Genomic DNA, 1,465 nt, shown 5'->3' with positions numbered 1-1,465 from the left:
TCGTATATTGTGGTTCTAGTCACATTTCTATAGGACAGAGCTGAGACGGAATTTTTAATTGCTCAGTATTAACAATTCTTCCTTCTTCTAGAATCCTTCTCTGTCCCTTCGCCTTGCCCTGGCCCTGCCCGAGCTCCTGGGGTGGCCCAGTTCATGCTGGGGATCACCGTGACAGGACGTCCAGAGGGTTGTGATTCCAGCAATGGGGACACACATTTAGTTCATCTAAAAGTCTTAGACACATGCATGGACACATGTGTAGACACACCCGCTCACATGTGTACTCACACATGACGAGCGACACACAGGGTGACCCTGCGACCCCCACTGACGGCCACACAGGTGAACCTGCAGACAGACACATACCCCTCGGCAGGAAGAAGCAACACCATGAAGAGAAACCCGCGTGGTAGCAAACACACAAACAGCCCCGAGGGTCTGGGGCGATGGGACGGACGAGGATTTCAGGAGAAACAGCAGTTAACAGTTAAGATGAGGTTGAACCACATGAAATTGCCATTTTCACCAGCCAAGAGTGGCTGAATGTCGGTGATTTCATTTGGTTCAACTTAATGCTTACTGAACACATACAACAAATCCAGGCCCCGTGTCGCAGCAGATGCGGCCCTGTCCTCTCTCACTAGCTCTCTGTTGCTCACTCGCCCTCATTCTCTCTTTCTCTTCCTCTCCTGGGGAACGCAGACAGACGTGAATTCATCGCAAGGTAAACACGTGCAGAAACACGGACACGCCATGCCTCACACACACACACAGAGGGAAGCCTGAATACTCAAACACACGGGTATAATCACATACACGTGGTTCCCCGACACACGTGGTCACACGTATGGAGGTAGTGTCCCCGCATGGCCGCGTTCTCACACACACCTGTGTCATCGCGGTGGCTCCGGCTGGGCTCCCTCCTCTCCGGCTTGCTCTCTGAGTCTGTCTCTGGCCCGAGAGCCGGAGGGGGGGTCATTTGAAGACCAGCACAGGCGGGGGCGGGAGCAGGCGCTGACGTCAGGCTAAGCTGGGCCAGGGGCTCTGAGGTCACGGCCAGGCTGGGCAGCTCCACCCGCTTCCCGCCACGGCCCGCCCCCTGCCCCGTCTCCCAGACCAGCCTGCCTTCCCAGGCCCCCCCAGCCTCTCCCCTCTGTTTCTTCCCTTTCTCTCTTGCCCCTTGCCTGCCCCCTGATTTCTCTCTTCCACCTCCCTTGCATTTCGGGGGCTCCCCTCATCTCTCTCATCCTCGTCCCTGTATTTCTCTCCATCTTTCTACCTCCCCAACCCTGTATTTCTCTCCATCCCTCTCTCCACACTTCTCTTTCCTCCTCTCTCCCCCAGTTCCCTCTCCTGCCCTCCTCGCCAGCTCTCCTCACCCCCCCTCACCTTCCCCAGTCACCCCCACACTGCCCCTCCCCACAGCCTCCCCCCTCCTGTCCCTCTCAGTCTCTGGGTTGGGTCC

At 56.9% G+C, this 1,465-nt stretch overlaps 1 protein-coding gene across 1 annotated transcript in view; it reads right to left on the bottom strand.

Annotated features, from left to right (window-relative positions):
• Nucleotides 1–948, bottom strand: part of HAS1 (hyaluronan synthase 1) — an 8,979-nt gene extending 8,031 nt beyond the window's left edge. Inside the window, exon 1 of the mRNA XM_012643361.1 lies at nt 889–948. Within this exon, the coding sequence (XP_012498815.1) occupies nt 889–897 (9 nt within the window). The 5' untranslated portion in view covers nt 898–948. The remainder of the gene's footprint in view (nt 1–888) is intronic.
• Between the last annotated feature and the right edge of the window lie 517 nt (nt 949–1,465).

This window comes from Propithecus coquereli, unplaced genomic scaffold, assembly GCF_000956105.1.
Source record: "Propithecus coquereli isolate 6110/MARCELLA unplaced genomic scaffold, Pcoq_1.0 Scaffold196, whole genome shotgun sequence".
NCBI lineage: Eukaryota > Metazoa > Chordata > Mammalia > Primates > Indriidae > Propithecus > Propithecus coquereli.
This window is presented reverse-complemented; position numbering and strand designations above follow the sequence as displayed.